General features: G+C 49.4%; 1 protein-coding gene and 1 long non-coding RNA gene across 5 annotated transcripts; one reads left to right on the top strand and one right to left on the bottom strand.

Moving 5' to 3' along the window:
• Window positions 1-10980: 10980 nt before the first annotated feature.
• On the bottom strand, window positions 10981-14673 carry LOC102399267. 4 transcript variants are annotated; one of them, XR_006548877.1, is made up of 5 exons: window positions 14572-14673; window positions 14005-14203; window positions 13235-13379; window positions 11951-12148; window positions 10981-11247 (listed from the first exon to the last, which is right to left on the bottom strand). It is a non-coding gene; the product is annotated as an uncharacterized LOC102399267 (long non-coding RNA). The 4 variants fall into 4 exon arrangements; XR_003106704.3 differs by lacking the exon at window positions 14572-14673 and having other exon boundaries at window positions 14005-14362; XR_003106707.3 differs by lacking the exon at window positions 14572-14673 and having other exon boundaries at window positions 11951-12098; window positions 14005-14362.
• Window positions 14674-14816: 143 nt separating this feature from the next.
• Window positions 14817-22622, top strand: ATP6AP1 (ATPase H+ transporting accessory protein 1). The gene is made up of 10 exons (XM_025276907.3): window positions 14817-15017; window positions 15238-15364; window positions 18150-18224; window positions 18487-18680; window positions 19202-19242; window positions 19982-20067; window positions 20436-20677; window positions 21157-21204; window positions 21295-21526; window positions 21740-22622. Exons 1-10 carry the CDS (start codon window positions 14866-14868, stop codon window positions 21947-21949), a joined length of 1407 nt encoding a protein of 468 aa, XP_025132692.1. The 5' UTR covers window positions 14817-14865; the 3' UTR covers window positions 21950-22622.
• Window positions 22623-22899: the final 277 nt, after the last annotated feature.

Raw genomic sequence — 22899 nt, 5'->3', positions numbered from 1 at the left:
TGGCAGAAGGGAAATCCTCTTGAGAGAAAAGCCAGCTCTGTTTAGGGCTCCAGTTTGTCCACAGGTGGTGGTTCAGTTGTTAAGTTGTGTCTGACTCTGTGACCCCATGGACTGCAGCACACTAGGCTTCCCTGTCCTTCACTGTCTCCCAGAATTTGCTCAAATTCATGTCCATTGAGTCAGTAATGCTATCCAACCATCTCACCATCTGCCACTCTCTTCTCCAGTCCTCAATCTTTCCCAGCATCAGGGTCTTTTCCAAAGAGTCAGCTCTTTGCATCAGGTGGCCAAAGTATTGGAGCTTCAGCTTTAGCGTCAGTCCATCCAGTGAGTATTCAGGGTTGGTTTCCTTTAGGATTGACTGTTTCCTTTACTTTTTCCTTCACTTTTCCCTGACTTTTTTCCTTTAGGATCAAGTCCCTTGATCTTGCAGTCCAAGGGACTTTCAAGAGTCTTCTCCAGCACCACAGTTCGAAAGCATCAGTTCTTCAGTGTTCAGCCTTCTTTGTGGTCCAACTTTCACATCTATGTATGACAACAGGAAAAACCACAGCTTTGACTATACAGACCTTTGTTGGCAAAGTGATGTCTCTGCTTTTTAATATGCTGTCTAGGTTGGTCATAGCTTTCTTTCCAAGGAGCAAGGATCTTTTAATTTCATGGCTGCAGTCACCATCTGCAGTGATTTTGGAGCCCCCCAAAATAAAGTCTGTCACTGCTTCCACGTTTTCTCCTTCTATTTACCATGAAGTGATGGGACTAGATGCCATGATCTTAGTTTTTTGAATGTTGAGTTTTAAGCCAGTTTTTTCATTCTCTTTCACCCTCATGAAGAGGCTCTTTAGTTCCTCTTCACTTTCTGCCATTAGTGAAGTTCAGTCACTCAGTTGGGTCTGACTCTTTGTGACCCCATGAACTGGAGCACGCCAGGCCTCCCTGTCCATCACCAACTCCCGGAGTTTACTCAAACTCATGTCCATTGAGTCGGTAATGCCATCCAACCATCTCATCCTCTGCCATCCCCTTCTCCTCCTGCCCTCAATCTTTCCCAGCATCAGGGTCTTTTCCAATGAGTCAGCTCTTCACATAAGGTGGCCAAAGTATTGGAGTTTCAGCTTCAATATCAGTCCTTCCAATGAACACACAGGACTGATCTGCTTTAGAATGGACTGGTTGGATCTCCTTGCAGTCCAAGGGACTCTCAAGAGTCTTCTGCAGCATCACAGTTCAAAAGCATCAATTCTGCGGTGCTCAGCTTTCTTTATAGTCCAACTCTCACATCCATACATGACTACTGGAAAAACCATAGCCTTGACTAGACAGACTTTTGTGGACAAAGTAATGTCTTTGCTTTTTAATATGCTGTCTAGGTTGATCATAACTTTCCTTCCAAGGAGTAAGTCACCATCTGCAGTGATTTTAGAGCCCAAAAATATAAAGTCAGCCACTGTTTCCCCTGTTTCCCCATCTATTTGCCATGAAGTGATGGGACCGGATACCATGATCTTAGTTTTATGAATGTTGAGCTTTAAGCCAACTTTCTCACTCTCTTCTTTCACTTTCATCAAGAGTTTCTTTAGTTTTCCTTCACTTTCTGTCATAAGGGTGGTGTCATCTGCATATCTGAGGTTAGCCATTAGTGAAAGTTGGACCCTAAAGAAGGCTGAGCACTGAAGAATTGATGTCTTCAAGTTGTGGAGCTGGGAAGACTCTTCAGAGTTCCTTGGTCTTCGAGGAGATCAAGCCAGTCAATCTTAAAGGAAATCAACCCTGAATAGTCATTGAAAGGACTGATGTTGAAGCTGAAACTCCAATACATTGGCCACCTGATGTGAAGAGCCAACTCTCTGGAAAAGACCCTGATGCTGGGAAAAATTGAGGGCAGGAGGAGAAGAGGGTGACAGAAGATGAGATGGTTGGTTAGTACCACCAACTGAATGGACACGAGTTTTAAGAAACTCCAGGAGATAATGAAGGATAGGGAAGCCTGGCATGCTGTGGTCTATAGGGTCGCAAAGAGTTGGACATGACTTAGCAACTGAACAACAACAAGGGGAAAAAACATAAACCCTTGTAAACATTAAAAAAAAAAGAACATAAACCCTTATGGCTCAGCTGGTAAAGAATCCACCTGCAATGTGAGAGACCTGGGTTGAATCCCTGGGTTGGGAAGATCACCTGGAAAGGGGAAAGGCTACCCTTTCTGGCCTGGAGAATCCCATGGACTGTATAGTCCATGGGGTCACCAACAGTCGGACATGACTGAGCAACTTTCACTTGTAGGAAAAAACAGACTGTCAGCCAGTTTGCATCTGCATAGGTCCAAATGTAACATCCCTTTTTCACGTATATACTTTATATTCATTTTGACAGACATCAACTATTTCATGAAGAGTTCTGATTTGATACCCTACATAAATGTTCCATTTTTCCACATGGTTGTGTTTTAAATTATTTATTAAATTAATTTTTGGTTGCACTGGGTCTTCACTGCTGCCAGAGCAGGTGGTTACTCTCTAGTGGTGGCGCATAAATTTCTCACTGTGGTGTTTTCTCTTGTTGTGGAGCACAGGCTCTCAGTGCATGACCTTCAGTAGTTGCAGTACATGAGCTCAGGAGTTGTGGCTCAGTAGTTATGTTACATGGGCCTAGTTACTCTGCTGCACGTGGGATCTTCCCAGACCAGGCATCGAACCTGTGTCGCCTGCATTGGCAGGTGGATTCCTATCCACCATACCACCAAGGAAGTCTCATGTTCAGTCTCAGAAAACTTGGAACAAAATGAGGTGAAAGTCAGCTTTTGGTTTTTCTATGTGGAGAGTCCTAATAGCAGAGAATAATGACAGTGTTGTTTCCTTCTTTACAAGTATTCTACTTTTGATTTCATTTGTCTAACAGCTTTGGTACCACTTCTAGCTTCTGGAACTGAAAGAATACCTGAAAGAATTTATACCCAAATTTTTGGAAACAAGGTTTTAGAAAGTTTCCCAGTTATAAGATCAACATGTATAAAAATCAGTTGTATTTACATACATTCACCAGCAATAAAAAATTAGAAAGTATGGTTTAAGACACCATTTACAAAAGTTACAAGGTAACTAGGAATCTCACAAGAAGATGTGAAAGATCTACATAAGGAAAATCATAACATTTTATAGAAAGGTATTAAAGAAGACCCAAGTAAATGGAAAGTGATCCCAAGTAAATGGAAAGTGATCCCATGCTCATGAGTAGGAATACTTGATATAGTAAATATGTCAGTTCTCCAGAATTAATCTACGGAATTACTCACAACAGCAAAAAGGAAACTCAAGGGTCCATCAACAGTTGAATGGGTAAATAAACTGGGGTCATACAAGGGAATATTATTCTCCATAAAAAGAAAGGAAATTCTGACATTGTGGCTGCATTGTGAATGAACCTTGAAAACATTACACTAAGCGAAATATGTCAAACACAAAAGACTACATGTAGTATATGATTCCATACATATGAGATCCCTAGAGTAGTCAAATTCGTAGAGACAAAAAGTAGAATGGGTGACAGGGACTGGGGGAGGAGGGAATATATATATAGTGTTTAGTGAAGATAGTTTTAGTTTGTGGTAGATGAGAATGTTCTGGCAACGGATGGAGACGAAGGTTGTAGAACAATGTGAATGTGCTTCATGCCCCAGAACTGGACAGTTAAAAATGATTACAATGGTAAAGTTTTATATCACTATTTTACCACAATAAATCTTTTAAATAAAAAATGGCTAAAAGGTACTTTGTTATATACATTTTACCACAACTTTAAATAATCTAGCCAATATAATGAATTGATTTTAAAATCAATATGGACACACAATAGCCCAGGAACAGCCTCTTGAAAAAGGACATGGTGGGAGGATTTGCCTTCTTGGGTATCAAAGTTTATTGTGAAGTTATAATAATTCAGACAGGGTGGTACTCGAGAGACAAATTGATTAGTGGAATGGAACAGGGATCCAAAAACTGACCCACAGCTGTAAGGACACTTAATATAGAGCAAAATTGGTATTCCAAGACAGTGGGTAAAGGACATTCATCTCAAACAGTACTGGGACAATTGCAGCTCTCTTAAAGACACTTGATCCTTGCCTCACAACATACATGAAGAAAGTGAAAGGGTTAGTCACTCCGTCGTGTCCAACTCTTTGTGACCCCATGGACTGTAGCCTGCCAGGCTCCTGTGTCCATGGAATTCTCCAGGTTAGAATACTGGAGTGGGTTGCCATGCCCTTCTCCAGGGAATCTTCCCAACCCAAGGATCGAACCTGCATCTCTTGCATCTCCTGCATTGGCTGGTGGGCTCTTTACCACTCACACCACCTGGGAAGCCCCACAACGTACATGAATGCATGGAAAACAAAGACAACTTCTAGAAGACAATGTAGGCAAATATTTCCATAATCTAGGGGCAGGGAAAGCCTTCTTAAAGAGGATATTAAAAACATGAGGGATTCCCTGGTGACTCAGTGGTAAAGAATCTGCCTGCAATGCAAGAGACGCAAGAGATGCAGGTTTGATCCCTGGATTGGGAAGATCCCCTAGAGGAGGAAACGGCAACCCAGTCCAGTATTCTCGCTGGAAATATGCCATGGACAGAGGAGCCTCACAGGCTACAGTCCATGAGGTCACAAAGAGTCGGACATGACTGAGTGACTGAGCACACATACAAAAAACATGAACCATCAAGAAAATGGAACATATCCCACATTGAAGGTCAGGAAGGGCGGCGGTGAGGAGATACCCCTCATCCTAGGTAAGGAGCAATGGCTGCGCTTTGCTGGAGCAGCCGTGAAGAGATTCCCCACACCCAGGGTAAGAGAAACCCAAGTAAGACGGTAGGTGTTGCAAGAGGGCATCAGAGGGCAAACACACTGAAATCATACTCACAGAAAACTAGTCAATCTAATCACACTAGGACCACAGCCTTGTCTAACTCAATGAAACTAAGCCATGCCCGTGGGGCAACCCAAGACGGGCGGGTCATGGTGGAGAGGTCTGACAGAATGTGGTCCACTGGAGAAGGGAATGGCAAACCACTTCAGTATTCTTGCCTTGAGAACCCCATGAACAGTATGAAAAGGCAAAATGATAGGATACTGAAAGAGAAACTCCCCAGGTCAGTAAGTGCCCAATATGCTAATGGAGATCAGTGGAGAAATAACTCCAGAAAGAATGAAGGGATGGAGCCAAAGCAAAAACAATACCCAGCTGTGGATGGGACTGGTGATAGAAGCAAGGTCCGATGCTGTAAAGAGCAATATTGCATAGGAACCTGGAATGTTAGGTCCATGAATCAAGGCAAATTGGAAGTGGTCAAACAAGAGATGGCAAGAGTGAATGTCGACATTCTAGGAATCAGAGAACTGAAATGGACTGGAATGGGTGAATTTAACTCAGATGACCATTATATCTACTACTGCGGGCAGGAATCCCTCAGAAGAAATGAAGTGGCCATCATGGTCAACAAAAGAGTCCGAAATGCAGTACTTGGATGCAATCTCAAAAACGACAGAATGATCTCTGTTCGTTTCCAAGGCAAACCATTCAATATCACAGTAATCCAAGTCTATGCCCCAACCAGTAACGCTGAAGAAGCTGAAGTTGAGTGGTTCTATGAAGACCTACAAGACCTTTTAGAACTAACACCCAAAAAAGATGTCCTTTTCATTATAGGGGACTGGAATGCAAAAGTAGGAAGTCAAGAAACACCTGGAGTAACAGGCAAATTTGGCCTTGGAATACGGAATGAAGCAGGGCAAAGACTAATAGAGTTTTGCCAAGAAAATGCACTGGTCATAACAACCACCCTCGTCCAACAACACAAGAGAAGACTCTATACATGGACATCACCAGATGGTCAACACCTAAATCAGATTGATTATATTCTTTGCAGCCAAAGATGGAGAAGCTCTATACAGTCAACAAAAACAAGACCAGGAGCTGACTGTGGCTCAGACCATGAACTCCTTATTGCCAAATTCAGACTGAAATTGAAGAAAGTAGGGAAAACCACTAGACCATTCAGGTATGACCTAAATCAAATCCCTTATGATTATACAGTGGAAGTGAGAAATAGATTTAAGGGCTTAGATCTGATAGATAGAGTGCCTGATGAACTACGGAATGAGGTTCGTGACATTGTATAGGAGACAGGGATCAAGACCATCCCCATGGAAAAGAAATGCAGAAAAGAAAAATGGCTGTCTGGAGAGGCCTTACAAATAGCTGTGAAAAGAAGAGAAGCGAAAAATAAAGGAGAAAAGGAAAAATATAAGCATCTGAATGCAGAGTTCCAAAGGATAGCAAGAAGAGATAAGAAAGCCTTCCTCAGCGATCAATGCAAAGAAATAGAGGAAAACAACAGAATGGGAAAGATTAGAAATCTCTTCAAGAAAATTAGAGATACCAAGGGAACATTTCATGCAAAGATCGGCTCGATAAAGGACAGAAATGGTATGGACCTAACAGAAGCAGAAGATATTAAGAAGAGGTGGCAAGAATACACAGAAGAACTATACAAAAATGATCTTCATGACCCAGATAATCACGATGGTATGATCACTCACCTAGAGCCAGATATCCTGGAATGTGAAGTCCAGTGGGCCTTAGAAAGCATCACTATGAACAAAGCTAGTGGAGGTGATGGAATTCCAGTTGAGCTATTCCAAATCCTGAAAGATGATGCTGTGAAAGTGCTGCACTCAATATGCCAGCAAATTTGGAAAACTCAGCAGTGGCCAAAGGAATGGAAAAGGTCAGTTTTCATTCCAATCCCAAAGAAAGGCAATGCCAAAGAATGCTCAAACTACCGCACAATTGCACTCATCTCAAACGCTAGTAAAGTAATGCTCAAAATTCTCCAAGCCAGGCTTCAGCAATATGTGAACTGTGAACTTCCTGATGTTCAAGCTGGTTTTAGAAAAGGCAGAGGAACCAGAGATCAAATTGCCAACATCCGCTGGATCATGGAAAAAGCAAGAGCGTTCCAGAAAAACATCTATTTCTGCTTTATTGACTATGCCAAAGCCTTTGACTGTGTGGATCACAACAAACTGTGGAAAATTCTGAAAGAGATGGGAATACCAGACCACCTGATCTGCCTCTTGAGAAATCTGTATACAGGTCAGGAAGCAACAGTTAGAACTGGACATGGAACAACAGACTGGTTCCAAATAGGAAAAGGAGTTCGTCAAAGCTGTATATTGTCACCCTGTTTATTTAACTTATATGAAGAGTACATCATGAGAAACGCTGGGCTGGAAGAGGCACAAACTGGAATCAAGATTGCCAGGAGAAATATCAATAACCTCAGATATGCAGATGACACCACCCTTACGGCAGAAAGTGAAGAGGAACTAAAAAGCCTCTTGATGAAAGTGAAAGTGGAGAGTGAAAAAGTTGGCTTAAAGCTCAACATTCAGAAAACGAAGATCATGGCATCCAGTCCCACCACTTCATGGGAAATAGATGGGGAAACAGTGGAAACAGTGTCAGACTTTATTTTTCTGGGCTCCAAAATCACTACAGATGGTGACTGCAGCCATGAAATTAAAAGACGCTTACTCCTTGGAAGGAAAGTTATGACCAACCTAGATTGCATGTTCAAAAGCAGAGACATTACTTTGCCAACAAAGGTTCGTCTAGTCAAGGCTATGGTTTTTCCTGTGGTCATGTATGGATGTGAGAGTTGGACTGTGAAGAAGGCTGAGCGCCGAAGAATTGATGCCTTTGAACTGTGGTGTTAGAGAAGACTCTTGAGAGTCCCTTGGACTGCAAGGAGATCCAACCAGTCCATTCTGAAGGAGATCAGCCCTGGGATTTCTTTGGAAGGAATGATGCTAAAGCTGAAACTCCAGTACTTTGGCCACTTCATGTGAAGAGTTGACTCATTGGAAAAGACTCTGATGCTGGGAGGGATTGGGGGTAGGAGGAGAAGGGGACAACAGAGGATGAGATGGCTGGATGGCATCACTGACTCAATGGACGTGAGTCTCAGTGAACTCCGGGAGTTGGTGATGGACAGGGAGGCCTGGCGTGCTGCGATTCATGGGGTTGCAAAGAGTCGGACACGACTGAGCGACTGATCTGATCTCATCTTACTACAGTAAAATTAAGACATTCTGTTCATCAGAAGACATCATGAAGAAAGTGCAAGGGCGGGGGGGCTTCCTTGGTGGCTCAGTGAGTGGTAAGGAATCTGCCTGCAATGCAGGAAACTTGGGTTCGATCCCTGGGTTGGGAAGAGCCCCTGGAGAAGGGAAAGACTACCCATCCTAGTATCCTGGTCTGGAGAATATCACGAATAAATCACTATTTACCCACTCCAGTATTCTGGCCTGGAGAATTCCATGGACTGTATAGTCCATGGGGTCATAAAGGGTCAGACATGACTGAGTGCCTTTCACTTCACTTCATCCACTATTTATCTATGGAGAATCCCATGGATAAATCACTAAGATGAAGATAAGCAATCCATAGAAAAATGGAAAGATTGGTGTGAGCAGGCATTTCATTGAAGAGGAAACACAATGGCAGAGCTGAAAACATATATACTGTAAGAACTTCCTGTAATTGCATTAACAAAGCACAATAAACTGAAGTGTTAGTTGCTCAGTTGTGTCCAGCTCTTTGCAACCCCATGAACTATAGACCACCAGGCTCCTCTGTCCATGGAATTCTCTAGGCCAGAATACTGGAGTGGGTTGCCATTCCCTTCTGCAGGGGATCTTCCCAACACAGGGATTGAACCTGGGTCTCCCACACTGCAGGCAGATTCTTTACTGTTTGAGCCATCACAGAAGCCTGGACATGAATCTGGGGGGGACACCATTCAACCCAGTATATGCTAAGTTGCTTCAGTCATGTCAGACTCTTTGCAACCCTATGGATTGTAGCCTGCCAGGCTTCATCTGTTCATGGGATTCTCCAGGCAAGAAAACTGGAGTGGGTTGCCATTTCCTTTTCCAGAGGATCTTCCTGACCCAGGGATTGAACTTGTGTCTCTTACGTCTCCAGCTTTGGCTGGCGGGTTCTTTACCACTAGCACCACCTGGGAAGCCCATTCAACCCAGTGTATATACCCTATGACCTGAGATACACACACACACACACACACACACACACACACCCCTATGGAAATACACATACATGTGCACCATTAGGCAAATATATGTTTGCAGCAACACCTGCTGTGGTAGCTAAAGTGGGAAAATACTCAAATATCCCTCAACAGAAGGGCTCAATGACTGGCATAATATTTGTCCAGAGGAACAGCAGTCATGTGGCTATTATGCAATGACTCACATTAACCTACCAATTTTGAGCACAGAATCTAGACACAAATATAATACTGAATAATTCCACTTATACAAAGTCCCAATGAAGAGAAAACAAAACCATTGTATTGAGAGATGCCTGCTTATCTGGTTCCATGGTCAGGATGTCTGTCCAAACTCATATATTGAAATCTAATGCCCTAATGGTATTTATTAGGAGGTGGGGGCCTGGGAGAGGTGCTCAGGTCATGAGCTCATGAAGGTGAAGTCCTCAAGATGAGATGAGTGTCTTCATCAAAGAGGCTCCAGTTTCTTCAGTCCTCCTGCCCAGTGAGGATACAATGAGAAGTCTGCAACCTGGGAAGAAGACCCTCCCCCATGCTGATGGTACCTTGATCTCTGACGGCAAGCCTTGGTGAGCAATAAACTTCCGCTGTTTCTAAGTGCCACCGTCTGTGACACTTTGTCCCAGCACCCCAAACGGGCTGATACAATTGGTAAAGTTATGAAAAGCCAAGAGATGACCCCAAAAATCAGGTGTGTGCTCACTGGTGGAAGGGAGAAGGAAGTGATGGGAAGGGAATGAGGATGTAGACATTTGAATTCTCGACTTGGGCAATGCCAAGGCAAAGTTTGCTTTGCTAAGTCATTGAGCTGGACATCTGGATTTCTCATCTTTTCTTTTTCAGTCACACAAGGAATGTGTGGGGGAAGGTAAGCCTGGGAGGACTGTGTGACGCCTGGGTGAGCGGGCTCAGGGTGTGGACTCCACTTTGGGGAGCACTCCAGGTGACATGGGCTGCAGGAGTGAGGTGGTGGCCCCCTTCACCTGTCTCACAGCAAGCACAGCATGGAGCTCAGGGTTTTGTAAGCAACGTTCCATTGCCGAGTCACTTGTGGTGAGGGTGCTGAAAGATTCCCACAGGGGGCCTGTGGGTCTCCTGATACCCTGACCCTGCCACTTGCAGTGTGTCTCCTGGCCGGCAATGGGCAAGGAGGGGTGCTCCTAAACGGAAGGAGACGGAATCATTGTGAACAAGAGGACCATCGACCATGGCCCCGGAGACATCTTGCATCTGTAGGTCATTAAGAGCCTCCCGGCAAACCAAGGGACAGTAAGAAGCACCAGCATCTGCCAATGGAAGAGGAAAACCAGGCATTGGCTTTACTCCATGAGGATGCTCTGATGCTCCCCGTGTCCCCTGTGTGGGTCTATGAGCAGGATGATGCCATTTTGTCAAGCTCAAGTATCAACAGACTGAGCACAAGACTGTTTAGGGGGGCATCCTGAAGTGGTCAACCTCTAAGAGAAAAAGGAATGATAAACAGCAAATATAGGCTAGCAATTACTTCCGGGGGGCAGGGAGGGGCAGGAGAAAGGGATTTGGGGACAACGATTTTTGCCCAGGACCTGGCAGCACTCTGTGAAGTCTGGGGCGGGTGATGGGGGCTCCTTTTATTATCTATTTCACATGCAATAATGTGATGTGTGTAACGTAAAGGTGATGCGTGTCCACACAACATAGGTAATCCACGCAGCACACAGATATTACACTGATTTGGGGATGTGTCCAATATTGTATTAAAAGAAGACACAGGGATGGTGAGGGCCCAGGTGGGTTTTCATGAATAAATGCTTTCACCCACAAAACGAAGCCACAGACAGAAGGTACTCATGGGTGCTGTCAATATTTATTGAAGGACTCAGCTTAGATGTCACCTTGCAGTTGAAGCAGACTCAGGTGCGCGCCCCTCTGTGTGCCTCCCTCCTGGCCCTGTGTGTCTCCCTTTTGAACATCCATCACCCTGGGCTGGGACCCCTGATGTCCCGTCTCCTGCAGATCAGATTGGGAACTTGAGGGGCAGAGTCTGAGTCCGACTCAGTGCCTGGCCCACAGCCACTGCTTCCGGAGGATTACCACTCCAGGGACCTGTGGGAACTGAGCAAAGAAGAAAAGCATCTGTGGGCCTCTGTAACGACGGGGAGCAGGAGACTGCTGGCCCTCAAGGTCACACCTTTTGAGAAAATCTTTCCCTTCAAATTTGGACTTCAGTGATGCTGTGATGCCCTGTTTGGGCAGCGGGGGGATCCCTGTTTTTTTTCCCTTGGGGCACCAGGCTGAGCAGGATTGACAGACCAGGGGGATGCAACTGAGCCACTGGGCAGAGAGCGAGAGCAAGGACAGGGAAGGACTCGAGCATGTGGACTCTGGTCTCTCCCTTCCCCATCTGCTGGCTACCCTGGCTCTGATCTCTCACTTCAGATGCTCCCAGGGCCCCTGCCACCATGCCACCTGCTCGAACATCAGCCCCACATCAATGCTCAGGCAGTGACTTCTGCAGTCTATCTGGCTTTTTCCTCTGCCTCTCAATTACCTTGTCCAGCCCCATCACCTTCCTCCCAGACAAGGGCAGCAGCCTCTTGCTGGTCTCTGCTGCCACTCTCCCCACCTCATCCGTTCTGCTCCCACAGCCAAATCAGCCCTTTTAAACACAACTTAGATCATGGCCCTAAGCCTTCCAACCTCTCCTGGTCTTCTGGGGACACAGTGAGCTCCAGCAAAAAGCTCTCCCTGAAACTGACTCAGACGTTGCCACTGAGGGGCCCCACAAACAACCCAAACTTAACTGTCCCCAACTTACCTCGTCTCCTAGTCCCCAACTCAGACAGATCCAAGAGCCACCTCCAGTCTCTGTCTTCCTCAACAATGGCAAGCCCACCTCCTTTCTTCAGCTCAACTGCCACTGTCGTAGTTGAAGCCACATTTGTGACAACCATGATTACAATCTCCTAAGCAGTTGATGAGTAGAGGTGATCAGTGGTCTGTCAGCTCTGTGGGGCTAGGGGGGGAGTCACATAGATTGAATTCTGCCAAGGAGATGGTATTTGAGGGGCAGGGATGGCAGCAGCAGTGGCTGGACACTGTCCTGATGTCCAGTCCCAAGTACCCACATCTTTGTAACCACAAACGGTGCTGCAAAAGCTCTCTTTGTGTGCGCTTGGCTGAGTATTTCTATTGAAAGTGAAAGTGAAGTCACTCAGTCGTGTCTGACTCTTTATGATCCCATGGACTGTAGCCTGCAAGGCTCCTCTGTCCATGGGATTTTCCAGGCAAGAACACTGGAGTGGGTTGCCATTTCCTTCTCCAGGAGATCTTCCTGACCCAGGTATCGAACCCAGGTCTCCCACACTGCAGGCAGACTCTTCACCATCTGAGCCACCAGGGAAGCCCATTTCTATTGAATGGATCCCTAAGAGGGAAACCGCTTAGTTAAAGGTCATACAGGTTTCAGTTTGTTAGATGCTGCCAAATTATCCTCTAAAAACAGTTCAACCAGTTGATATTTTCACCACCATGTAGGCGAGACTATTTCCCAACATCCTTGCTGGTAACGGGCATGATCAAACTTTTATCTCCCCATATTTTTTATTATGAAAAATTGCAAACATATAGTGTTTTAGTTTCCCAGGGCTGCTATAAGAGATTACCACAAATGGGCAGGCTTCAACCAACAGAAATTTATTCTCTCCCAGTTCTGGAGGCTAGAAGTCCAAAGTCAAGGTGTAAACAGGGCTGTGTTCCCTCTGAAAGCTCTAGGGAAGAATTTCTCCTTGTGTATTTCAGTTTCTGGTGGTTCCAGGAGCTCCTCAGTTTGTGGCTGCAAAACTCTGTCTCTACCATCGATTGGCCTTCCCTGTGTGTCTGTGTCGAAACTTCTCTCTTCTTAGGAGGATACTAGTCATTGGATTTAGGGCCCGCCTTACTCCAGCATGACCTTATTTGGATCACATCTGCAAAGATCTAATTTCCAAATGAAGTGACATTTACAAGTTCTGGATAGACATGAATTTTAGGGGGATACTCTTCAACCCAGTATATGTATCAATGTTAAAAAAAAAAAACAAAACAGCACCCATTTACTTACCCACTAGATTCCAATGGTCGCCAATATGAGAAATCAAAAATGGCACAGACAGGGACTTCCTCAGTGGTCCAGCAGTTAAGACTCCACGCTTCCAATGCAGGGGATTTGGGTTTGATCCCTGGTTGGGGAACTAATACACCACCTGCTGCATGGTATGGCCAAAAAAAAAAAAAAAAAAAAAAAAAAAAAGAGGCATATAGCTAAAAAACATGACATTTTGATTCCACTTTTTTTGACTTAGTATGAATAGATTGCTAGATTTCTTTTTTTTATTTCTAGATTCTAATTAAAAAAAATAGATGTGCAACAAGCAACAAAGGTTTACTGTATACCATAGGTAACTATAGTCAATATTTTGTCAATATTACTAATGGAATACCTATAATGGAAAATTATCTGAAATATCTATAATGGAAAATAACCTAACAATAATAGATGTGTCTATTATAAAAATAACATATGTGTATAAGAACCACGTAGCTGTGCACCTGAAACATTGTAAGTGTTTTGTATGTGCTTTTGTAAACACACACAAAATATATATATATTAAGAAAAAAAAAAAAAAAAAGAGGCACAGAGAAAGATGAAAGTCTCCCAATTCATTTGAGGTGGTGTCTCACATCTTCTGGCTCTAGTTGTCTCTTTCCTCTCCTGAAGGCAAACTTCGAGAAAGGAACAATCAACGCTGTGTCTCCACTTCCTCACAAAGACATCACTCTTAGCAAACTGGTGTTGCTAAGTACAAGAAAGTGTTCTGTCTTCATCTTACCTGCTTCCTGGCAGCAGTCGAGACTGACATTGTTAATCATGGCGTCCTTGAAACTTCCCAGGGTTTTCCCCCTCCTCCTTGATGCTCCTCTCCGATCTCTCTTCTGATCCTCCTCCCTGCCCCTAGCAAGTGCTGGTGTTTCTCTGGACGCTCTCCTGGGCATCCTCTTCTTTCCTTACCTGTATAAGGGAGGGTCCAACTGCGGGGAAAAGAAAGCCCTCTTGCTATTCTAAGCATTCAGTTCAGTCGCTCAGTCGGGTCCGATTCTTTGCGACCCCATGGACTGCAGCACGCCAGGCCTCCCTGTCCATCACCAACTCCCGGAGTTTACTCAAACTCATGTCCATCGAGTCGGTGATACCATCCAAACATCTCATCCTCTGTCGTCCCCTTCTCCTCCCGCCTTCAGTCTTTCCCAGCATCAGGGTCTTTTCCAAAGGACTCAGTTCTTCGCATCAGGTGGCCAAATAACTGACTCATTGGAAAAGACCCTGATGCTTAAGTTTTAAAACAGGGAGACGGTAAGCCGTGAGTGCGGGGACTAGCGGAGCCCACTCCGCCCAGTACCTTCTGCTGGGTCCCACCCACCAGCATCCGCAGATTGGCAGGCGGGCTGTGGGAACCAAAGGAGCTCTGCCCCGCCCCCTTAATTATTTGTAGCGTGCGCGCCCGGAGAGACGTACAGCCAACCAGCGAAAAGGAGCAGCTGTGAATGACAGCCACATCGTTCAATCACCTGAGAGTCTGGAGAGCCGTCTTGCGCCCGGACCAATGGCAGCTCAAGGCGGACTTCGGGCGGGGGCGTCGGTCACCTGATCCGCGGCGGCCGCGGTGGGTCCTGGCAGTACAGGCCGAGAGGTTATGATGGCGGCGACCGCGGCGGCTCAGGTGCGGGCGGGGACGCGGTGGGCTCCAGCGCTCTGCCGGATGCCATGGCTGCCGCTGATGCTGGTGGCGGCGGCAGCGGCGACGTCGGAGCAGCAGGTGCCGCTGGTGCTGTGGTCGAGTGACCGGTGAGCGGGGCGGGCTGCGCTGCGCGCCGCGGCGGTTGAGGGGCCCTCGCTCGACTCCGGAGCTGTCCTTGGCGGGGGGCGGCGAGGCCCAGGGGGGGCTGTTCCTTGTTCGGAGGCCTGTAGCAAGGACGCTGGCTCTGGGCCCCAGGCATCAAGCTGGGAGCCCACGGGCTTCGGATCTCAAGCCCCCGCTTGACAGCACCTCTCTATCTCCTGCTAGAGGCCTGTGGGCTCCTGCGGCCGACACCCACGAGGGCCATATCACCAGCGACATGCAGCTCTCCACCTACTTAGACCCCGCCCTGGAGCTGGGCCCCCGAAATGTGCTGCTGTTCCTGCAGGACAAGGTGCGCCTCCCCCAACCCTCTCTCCCTTCATCATTCAGGAGACAGCCCCCTCTCCCCCAGGACACTGAGGCCCATTCCCCGAGGGAAGCTGCAGTGACCTTGTCCAAACTGCAGAGAGGTGTGGTTCCTTCCTTGGGAAGGCCTGCGGGAGAATGTTGAGTGGGAATGGTGCGTGCCTGCTAAGTCGCTTCAGTCGTGTCTGATTCTTTGCGACTCTATGGGCTAATAGCCCGCCAGGCTCCTCTGTCCATGGGATTCTCTAGGCAAGAATACTGGAGTGGGTTCCCATGCCCTCCTCCAGGGGATCTTCCAAACCCAGGGATCAAACCTGGGTCTCCTGCATTGGCAGGCAGATTCTTTACAGTCTGAGCCACCAGGGATGCTCCTAGTCAAGAACAGTGGAGTGGGTTGCCATGCCTTCCTCCAAGGGATCTTCCCCACTCAGGGATAGAACCCACATCTTTTTACGATTCCTGGATTGGCAGGCGTTTTTTTTTTTTTAAACACTAGCGCCACCTGGGAAGACAAACAGCTAGCAGAGGATGGTTTCCATCCGTCTACCTCTGGGTTATGGGCACAACATGAGCCCACTGAGCCACTCTGCTGAGCATGGGAATGGCGGGGGCCCAGAAATGGCACCCACTTGATTGGGGGAAATAAGGGGTCAGAGGCCAGATGCTGATTGAGTGCCAAACCCTTACCTGACTCACTACAAGGCAAGGATGATGAACCCTGTTTACAGATGAGAAGCCCAAGGATGGCAAGTGACTTGCCCAAGGTCACATAGCTATTGGGTGGCAGAGTTGTGATTCTGACTGTAATGATCGTAAGACAGAATGGAAGAATGATTGATCGATTACTGAGTGCTTCATTCATACTAGCTGAGCTGATGTCATTATCTTGGTTTTACTGCCTAAGGAGCTAAGGGTTGTAGGATCAGCTGAAGTTCCATGGCTTGTGCAAGTCCCAGGTTATTCCAGCCTGAGTCTGTTGGACACCCCTCCCCCACTGTGATTTTGTGCTCATACCCAGCACACTGTTTACCCTCCCATCTGGGCATTTCTGGCCCTAAAGCAGGTATGCAGACCACAAGAAGATTCTAGGGCAGTGTAGGATTAGTGTTTGCGAGATTATTGAGCTTCTGCTTGTCTCTTCCTCATTGGTGGCCTGTTTGGGTCATTCCCTTTGTGGTCTTGCTCTGTGGGCAGGGGGTGGTAGCTGTGCTGGCCTGTAGTCCTTCCAGGAGGTTGTGAATAATGTAGTCAGACTGGAACTCTGACTCAGTTCCAATTCTATTGCTTACTGGCCTTTGGACATGTGAAATACTCAGCAAATACCAGTTTCCACATCTGTAAAAAGACATCACTGACATCAGAGGGCAGTGAGGAGCAATTCTGATAGTCCATGTAAAAGATCTGGCTGGCGCCCCCCCACCCCATCTGATGGCATTCATTCATTCATTCATTTGTCAAATATAGACTACCTACTCTGTGACAGGTATTGATTAAGTGCTGGGGACATAGCAATGAGCAGAATCACCCAAGCCCCTACTCCGAAGCAGCTAACACTCTTGCGAGGGTGAGAAGTTTACGTAAATGCTAAGTTGGTATGATATAACATTAGCGCTATAGTCCTTAGATAAGAAGGAAGCAGACTCAGGGACAGAGTGACTGGCAATGCTGTGTAACATAAAGAGGGAGCAGGCAAGTGCTCGCTGAGGAGGTGGTATTGAAGCAGAGATCTAAGCGGAGGTAGAGATGGAGCCATGTGGCTGGGGGAGGAAGGTATGCATTCCTGGCAGAGGTAACAGCAGGTGCAAAGGGTGAGCCTGTGGAAGAGCTGATGTGGCTGGAGTACAGTGAGTGAGAGAAAGGCTTAGGAGATGGTCAGTTGAGGAGCCCGGAGATGAGGGGGAAAGGGGTTGGTCGCAGTTCTAAAATGTGGCAGAAGTCTTGGGTGATTTCGAACAGGGAGTGCACACAGGCTTTCTGAATGATAGCCTCGACACCAGAGAGGCTCAGGATTCCTGCCCAGAAGGGCAAGGAGGCTGGGCAGGTGTGTATACTAAACACGATGACATCAGGGAAGCTGATTAAGATCACCTCTGGGCCTCCCTGGGAAAATCCAGAGGAAGCTGGGAGTTGGAGCGGAGGGCGAAAGTTGAAGGACATCCATAGGTTGTGGAGATTAGAAGGATGGGGGTCAGGGTGATTGTGGTCCAGAGTGCTCAGAAGCCTTCCGTGGTTGGTCCAGTGTGTTCTGAGATCTTCATATCTGTCCCCTTCCACAAAAACTGGGGCGGGGAGGGGGGATTTCTCACCCTCCTTTGCAAAGGGTCCCGTGCAGACTGGACAAAGGCGGCTCCAGCTGTTGCAGCTGGCATGTAGGTTCTCTTTTTTCTGGGCCTTCCGCCCCGGGGGCATGCAATCAATGTTCTTAGCTGCTCCCAGCCCCCTCCCCGCAGCTTCCCTCTTCTGTCCGAAGTTCCTCTTATCTCCAGGCAGGCTCTTACTCCTGAGGTTATCATGAGTCAGCTGCCCACACATTTTCTCCCAACCCTGTGACTGCCTTCCTTGTCTTCTCGCCCTGCTGAGAGGGTTGCTGGCGGAAAGAAAGAGAACCTTCCATGCCCCCACCCCTAAAATGCACCCTCATGCTCCAGATCAAACCTGCCTCTAAATGAGCTGTTGCTGGCCCTGCAGAAATGCCCAGGGCCAGTGTCTGCCCCCTGCCCTGGCCCCACGTCTGTCCAACCTTCAGAGGCTGTTTCTCTCCCTTTTACTAGCTGAGCATTGAGGACTTCACAGCATATGGTGGCGTGTTTGGAAACAAGCAAGACAGCGCCTTTTCTAACCTGGAGGTAAGAGTCTACACCCAGCCGGTGACCCTGGAGGCCACCCCGTGCCTCCCTCCACCAGCATAATAGGAACTGTCCCCTCAGGAACCAGAGACATTGGCTTGATGGGGAAAGGCCAAGTGTCAGGGCCAGGAGTGTGGTGTGTTTTTTTTCTTACCTGGAGTGAGACCCAGTGTAGGTGTGGCTTGCCACCGAGGTCTGGGTGGCTGGCCCTGGTCCCGTGGCCCCTTGCTAACTCATCTGCCTATCTCCCCGCTGTTCCCAGAACGCCCTGGACCTGGCCCCCTCCTCTCTGGTGCTTCCTGCCGTTGACTGGTACGCGATCAGCACTCTGACCACTTACATGCAGGAGAAGCTCGGGGCCAGCCCCCTGCACGTGGACTTGGCCACTCTCCAGGAACTGAAGCTCAATGCCAGCATCCCGGCCTTGCTGCTCATCCGCCTGCCCTACACAGCCAGGTACGGCTGGGCCTCTAGCCTCAGGGCCCAAGCTCTGGGGGCACAACTCTGTCCAGCCAAGCGGTCCTCCATTTAGCACCCTGAGGCCCTCCCAGAAGGCATCTGTCTGGCCAGAAGGGGCAGGAAGGCCCTCCAGCCGGGTTGGGACTCAGGAGTCAGTGCCCAGCATTGAGCTAGGCCTCTCAGGCCTCCTGAGATGAGCCAGGCATGGGCCTCGCTAGCGGGGAACCAGCCTGCCTAGCGGGGACTGTTCATGGAGAGGTGGCAGGGACATGACCGGGACTCTGGAGCTGGGGGAGAAAGCACAGGGGATTCCAGGCAGGGCCGCGAGGTGAGCAGAGGTCCTGGGAGGGGAGACTGGTGGTGGTGAGTGTGGCTCTTGGAGGCCCAGCTCGAGTGTGCTAGGTGGCGGGGCTATACCAGGGAATGCCAGGGCCTGGAGGGGCTTCAGGAGGCAGCCCAATGGGTGGCAGAGAGCCATCAGGATTTGGGCAGCTCGAACTTTTATGTCTCTTCCCTAGCTCGGGTCTGATGGCACCGAAGGAAGTCCTCATGGGCAATGGTGAGTGGGGTCGGGGAAGGTGCACGGTTTCCATCTTTATCCAGCCCTTGGCCATGCAGAGCTGGCCCAGGTTCCTCAGTCCCTCTCCATTCCCAGGGGGCCTGGCTGCTTCTCCGAGCCCCTGGCAACTGGGCAAGGTCCCTAGGCCTCGGCCCAAGCGTTGGATGCCCAGGGGCCTCCTCAGCACAGCCTGGAGCCAACTTCCACCCAGGCAGCCTGCACCCTAGGGTCTGGGGGTTTAACACGCCAGCACTGTTTCAAACACCTGTTCTGAGAACTTGTCTCCCTTGCACTAGAGAGGACAGTTCTTCCTCCCAGAAAGGTCACCAGAAACTTGCCATGGTGGATTTGGTGTTTTCGGTAGCTGTCTGTCTTTTCTCTGTCCACGTGGGGGAGGCGGTGACTGGGGCCATGGTATCCCAGGGGAGGCCAGAAGTGGGTGGGATGATGAGAAGTGGCTGTTGAAATGGAAAATGCTACTGGGGGTTGATGGGAGCCGGCTCTTGGAGGGGCTTGGTGTCCCACACGGGGACATACCGGTTGCTAGGGTGGGAAGGGCTTCACAGTGGAGACGTCTAGGGGTGCTCGCCTCCACAAGGTGATCTCACAGAGCGCCATCCAGAGAAGGCACCCAGAGAGGGCACAGGAGGGTACAGCCTGCCTCTCCTGGCTTCTGCTGGGTACAGTGGCTGCGAGGGGCTGCCTCTGACCTGTGTCTCTGTTCTCCCCGACCCCTCAGATGAGGTCATTGGGCAGGTGCTGAGCACACTCAAGTCAGAAGACATCCCCTACACGGCGGCCCTCACGGCGGTCCGCCCTTCTAGGGTACGTGCCCATGCCCAGGGCTCCAGGAGGTGTGGTCGGGGAGCCTGGAGGGGGGCTGGTTCCTCCTCTGGGCAGGTGTAGGGGTGGGGGGCATGGATGAGCCATGAAGTCAGGCAACCACTGCCTATCTCACCCCATTAGCCTTATGGGCTGGCATCTTCGGACATGAAGTCCAAGTGTTCTGAAGTTGCAAAGATTAGCAATGTCACAGAGGCTTAGGGGAAAGCTGCTCAAAGGAAGCTTTTGCATATGAGCATCACTGGTGGGACCAGAGATGGTGCTCAGTGGGGAGAGGAAGGGCAGGCTATCTAGTTCAGGGCTCGCCTCAAGGGCTGTTGAGAGAAGGTTTTGTGGGCTCTTGTCTGCAGGTGGCCCGTGATGTAGCCATGGTGACTGGGGGGCTGGGTCGCCAGCTGTTGCAGAGAACAGTGGTGCCGCCTGCAATGAATGTCCCCGTGAGTTACAATGACAGTTATGACACCCGGATCCTCTTCTGGGCCCAAAACTTCTCAGTGGCATACGGGGAGCACTGGGAGGACCTGACCTCCCGCACCTTTGGGGTCCAGGACCTCAACCTGACTGGCTCCTTCTGGAATGACTCCTTTGCCAGGTGAGGGCAAAGTGCGTGCCCCTGCCTGGGTCTGTGTTGGGGGGCGTTCAGCGTGAAGACGCAGGTGGTGGTGTAGGGTGGGGCTGCTGCTCAGAGCTCTGCCTGCTCATGCCTTCTCATCCTTAGCTGGGGCCTTGGTTGTTAACAGTTCCTAATCACCCTGGATCCCGGTGCCACCCCCTTGGGCAGCCTCATGGCCCAGCCTGAGCACCTTAAGCAACTCCAAGAGGGAGTCTGGGGGTTCAGGGAACCCAGAGGAAGGAGTCCTCAGCTGGAGGTGGGGCACCTGTGTGCTACCCGGTTCCTGACTTGGAAAGGGATGGGGCCTCAGGTCTCCTATCTGTCAAGCTAGGGCCCTGGTTCTTTAGGTGGCTCTGCAGGAGGACCTGGTGCAGTTCAGGTAGAAGGAGACCTGAGGGCCTTGCTCGGAAGTGTTTTCAAGGCCATTCCAGAATCTGAAAACCCCTCTTCCTCCGCAGGCTGGTGCTGACATATGACTCACTCTTTGGGACCATGGTGACATTCAAGTGAGTCTGAGAGGCAGGGGCAGGTGGGCTGCTGTGGCTCCAGCCTCTCCAGCTGCCTGACCCCACTCCACGGCACCCCCCCGCCCCCAGGTTCATTCTGGCTAGCAGCTTCTACTCAGTGTCTGCCCGGTACTGGTTTACCTTGGAGAACCTGGAAATCCACAGCAACGGCTCCGTCACCTACTTCAATGCCTCCCAGGTCACGGGGCCCAGCATTTATTCCTTCCACTGTGAGCATGTCAGCAGTGAAAACGAGGATGGCAACCTCCTTGTGCCTTACACGCAGCCCTCTCTTTGGCAGTTGACTTTTCGGGACTTCCAGGTAGGAAGGGAGGAGGGACTGTGCCTGACAGTGGGGGAGCCCTGGCTGGAGGAGGGGTTCGAGGGGGAGTAGAGGCCTGTGAAGGGTCTCTGGGTCCTTTCAGGTTTGGGCCTGGGAATGTAGTCCCATCCCCTTGCTGCTCTCTTCCCACCAACTGGGGAACACTTACCTTGCCTCTCTGGGTGGGGCCATTCGGTGCTTTCTGTCCCTCAGATCCAGGCCTTCAATGTGACAGACAAGAAGTTCTCCTACGCTAGCGACTGTGCAGGCTTCTTCTCCCCGGGTATCTGGATGGGGTTGCTCACCTCCTTGTTCATGCTGTTCATCTTCACCTACGGCCTGCACATGATCCTCAGCCTCAAGACCATGGACCGCTTTGACGACCACAAGGGCCCCACCATCACTTTGACCCAGATCGTGTGATTCCACACCTGCGGGGGAGTTGAGGGTGTGGCTGGGGTCCAGGTTGTCACCTCCCCATCAGAGGCCCATTGGGCAGGAAGACTTCTCCCTCTTCCACCATCCCACGACTCCCTGGCTCCCCCTAGCTTGTCAGGCTACCTGTTCAGCTGGCTGAGGGTCTTCCCCGGGCTGTCCACTCTCCACCACATCTCTCTCCACAAGGTGTATATATTTCTGCATAGACAGTAGACAGATCTCCCAGGCTTGATCATTATAAAGGTAGGGGCCGTTAGTTCTGCAAAATCCACCCCGCTTCTCCTTATTTATTCTCATTTCTCCACCTTTGCTCCTTGCTGTTGATAGTGCTTTTGTGTAGCCAGTCCTCCCTTCCCAGGCTCTATGGGGTTCCTTGTAGCAGCCAGGAGCTGTTCCATTCCCTGAGTTTGGGGGGGAGTGTGGAAGTACTATTTGTCTGTCCCGCTTAGCTGGCGTTATTGTTTTATTTTTTGGTGATGTGCTAACAATAAGGCGTACACTGGGGTTTATTCCTTTGGCCTAAGAAGGAAGGGACCTCCATGGCAGGTGGGCTGGGTGTGATCACGGGGTTTGGGACCTGTTCCTGTCGGGAGTACCCGGCAGGAGCCCCGGGGTGCTCGTGGTTTCCTTCCAAATAAAATAAAGACGGGTCGCCATGCTTGGGTTTCTTGTCATTCATTTCTGCGCTGGGCACAAGGGAGGATGCGCTTGGCTGACGGCCGAGAGAGGAGGCCCGAGGATGGAGGGATGGAGGCTGCTTTTCTAGCGACCCAGCGGAGGCCGAGAGGGTCGTTCGCAAACTGGGTTTCCCCCGGCCCCCGCCTTAGCGACTAGGGGAGGGCGGGGGCCTTCAGCGCCCGGGAGAGGGAGGCGGGGGAGACGGCCACGACAATAGTCGCCCCCACATCCCCAGGGGCCCGCCTCGGGCTGCTGCA

Source organism: Bubalus bubalis, chromosome X, assembly GCF_019923935.1.
Source record: "Bubalus bubalis isolate 160015118507 breed Murrah chromosome X, NDDB_SH_1, whole genome shotgun sequence".
Taxonomy (NCBI): Eukaryota; Metazoa; Chordata; class Mammalia; order Artiodactyla; family Bovidae; genus Bubalus; species Bubalus bubalis.
The sequence above is the reverse complement of the archived record's forward strand: the minus strand, read 5'-3'. Positions and strand labels throughout refer to the sequence as shown.